This window comes from Sardina pilchardus, chromosome 17, assembly GCF_963854185.1.
Source record: "Sardina pilchardus chromosome 17, fSarPil1.1, whole genome shotgun sequence".
In the NCBI taxonomy this organism is placed as follows: Eukaryota; Metazoa; Chordata; class Actinopteri; order Clupeiformes; family Clupeidae; genus Sardina; species Sardina pilchardus.
In genome coordinates this window covers 21,070,388-21,072,887 of record NC_085010.1, presented here as the reverse complement: position 1 = coordinate 21,072,887, position 2,500 = coordinate 21,070,388, and the positions used below count along the sequence as shown (strand labels likewise).

The 2,500-nt window shown below is 45.4% G+C and overlaps 1 protein-coding gene across 2 annotated transcripts in view; it reads left to right on the top strand.

Moving 5' to 3' along the window:
• LOC134061973 (nck-associated protein 5-like) overlaps positions 1–2,500 on the top strand; it is a 199,693-nt gene that overhangs the window by 155,581 nt on the left and 41,612 nt on the right. For both annotated transcript variants that reach the window (XM_062517829.1, XM_062517830.1), the window contains one exon: positions 654–758. In XM_062517829.1, coding sequence (XP_062373813.1) covers positions 654–758 — 105 coding nt within the window. The remainder of the gene's footprint in view (positions 1–653; positions 759–2,500) is intronic.

The following is a 2,500-nucleotide window of genomic DNA, read 5'->3' as shown; positions in this document are numbered from 1 at the left end:
AGAGAGAGAGAGAGGAAGAGATGATGGACTCTATGTGTGTGACTGTCAAGAATACACTGTTAAACTCAAAATGAATGAAAGAGAGAGAGAGAGAGAGAGAGAGAGAGAGAGAACGGGATGAAAGTGGCTTCTGTGCTTGACTTAATTTCATCAGAATGATTGTGATGCTTAATTGTCATTTGTGTGTGTGTCCTAATTCAGAGTAAAAAAAATAAGATAAAAAATAAGCGCTAATTAGTCTTCATGCCTTGTTATGCTCAGAACAGCCAGCCTGAGTTAGGGCACGACAAGAGAGGCATGACGGCAAAAATAACAAACAAGCTATCAAAGATGTCTGGTTGTTAACACGTCACATGAAGAGTGGGTTACTCGCATAAATGCTCAGTTACCTTGGAATAATAAAAGAGAAGCACGTAAACAAAAACAAAATGTTTGAAAAAGATATCGGAGTACATTTCAGCCTTGGCTGCATCATTGTCTATAAAAGGATGAATTTATTTAAGCTATGTCTGCTGGTTGCAGTGATATGAATGGTTTGATTAAAAACCAAGAGAATGATTTGATTTACTGGGGCCGTGCAAGTCTTTGCTGAAGTGAATGAATGTGTGTATTAAATAGCTGTGTGTGTGTGTGTGTGTGTGTGTGTGTTACAGAAGCTCTACTCTCGGCTCATGGATTTGTCCAGTGGGGACCTGCTGATGGACCCAGACAGGACCAAACACCTGCTGTTAACCAGGAACACAGACTCACCACCACATGTAAGAGCGCGCCCGCACACACACACACACACACACACACACACACACACACACACACACACACACACACACACACACACACACACACACACACACACACACATGCATGCATGCATACACACTTCACACACACACCTTGCTCTCTCTGACACATAAACACATTAACTGTACACAAACCATCACAGATGCCCCTTGTCATGTTTGAACACACACACACACACACACACACACACACACACACACACACACCCTTTTGCATCATGGACCGTGGCTGCCTCATTAGAGTTCTCTCAAAAACTCATCTTGAGATTTCATCCTCCCAGAACTGTATCATTCTAATGATCGGCTTTGGATCCCCGTTATATTCCTACCTGTACTGTATGCTCCTGTGATCAGTCTGACGGGCTGGGTTCACAAGGTGACTCTCTCAAAATGGCCGTGTTGGATTTCCACGCAAAGCTGAATTAGTTTTTTCTACCTTGAACTGCACCGAGACAAATTCCAGTCCACTTTTTTTTTTGTTTACGTGACAAAAAAAAACAAAAAAACATTGAATTGAACCAATCATTGTGCATGAAAATGCCTTCTTTTTTTCTTATGGTTTTCTTTTTACTTTCACGGTTACGGTTTAACTTCTCTGAAATAAATCGACAGAAGAGTACAAGCAATTTAAACCCTCATGATGATATTTCAAGCAGACTTGAATTATCCAGAAATGATTTTTAAAAATGTTTATAAAATATTCACAAAAAGACACTAGAATGCATAATTTAGCTCACATGCAGACTACCCTGATGTGATATTTTCACTGATCTCCAACGACCCCCGCGCTCACGCAAGCACACACTTAGTCATTCCCTTTCACCTGAAGCTATAATAGTGTGCGAACAGCACAGTTTAACAGCACAATAGAAATGTCTGCGGCAGATAGCGAAAGAGAGAGGGAACGCGCACTCGTTAATGTAATCTAGGATGCCAGATTCAGCAGCCATATTCAGCCGCTCTTCAGTTTTTCATGGCTTTATCTTCAACCTGTTTCGCTCGCAGACACACACACACACACACACACACACACACACACACACACACACAAACGGCACATACCAGAGCTCCGGGCGGCCTTTTCTTTTCTGCGATCATTACCGGTCGGAGCGACATGGAAACGATCGCGGGGTCACAGCATGTGATGTACAGACTACAGAGAGAAGACGCAGGGAGTCAGGCTTTCTTGCCGGGGGGTGGGGTGATGCCTGGTATCTGTGTGTGTGTGTGTGTGTGTGTGTGTGTGTGTGCATAGGGGGTTGAGGGGGCTGTAGGTGGATGGGTGGGTGTGTGTGTGTGGAGGTGTGGGGGTGTACAGGGTCGCGAGATCATGCAGTATCATTTGGCCCGGCGAGGAATAAATCGCTGTCATATTACCAAGACCCCATCGATTGGGGCAGCTTCCATCGGAACAGGAGCAGTGGCGAGGACCCTGTAGTACATTACTCATCTTATATATTATGCATTAAGGCCCCTTAAAAAGTACTCCTCCATTCCTGAAGGCCCTCCTCTCCTCTTCTCCTCTCCTCTCCTCTCCTCCTCTCCTCCTCTCCTCTCCGCTCCTCTCCGCTCCTCGCTCCGTCTCGGCGTCTCGGGGGGGGGGGGGGGGGGGGGCGGCCAGACGCGCGATAAAATAATAATGGGCATGTAATAACGCCCAGCGTATCGAATGGAGGAGCAATTTTTGGTCTCCGCCGCCG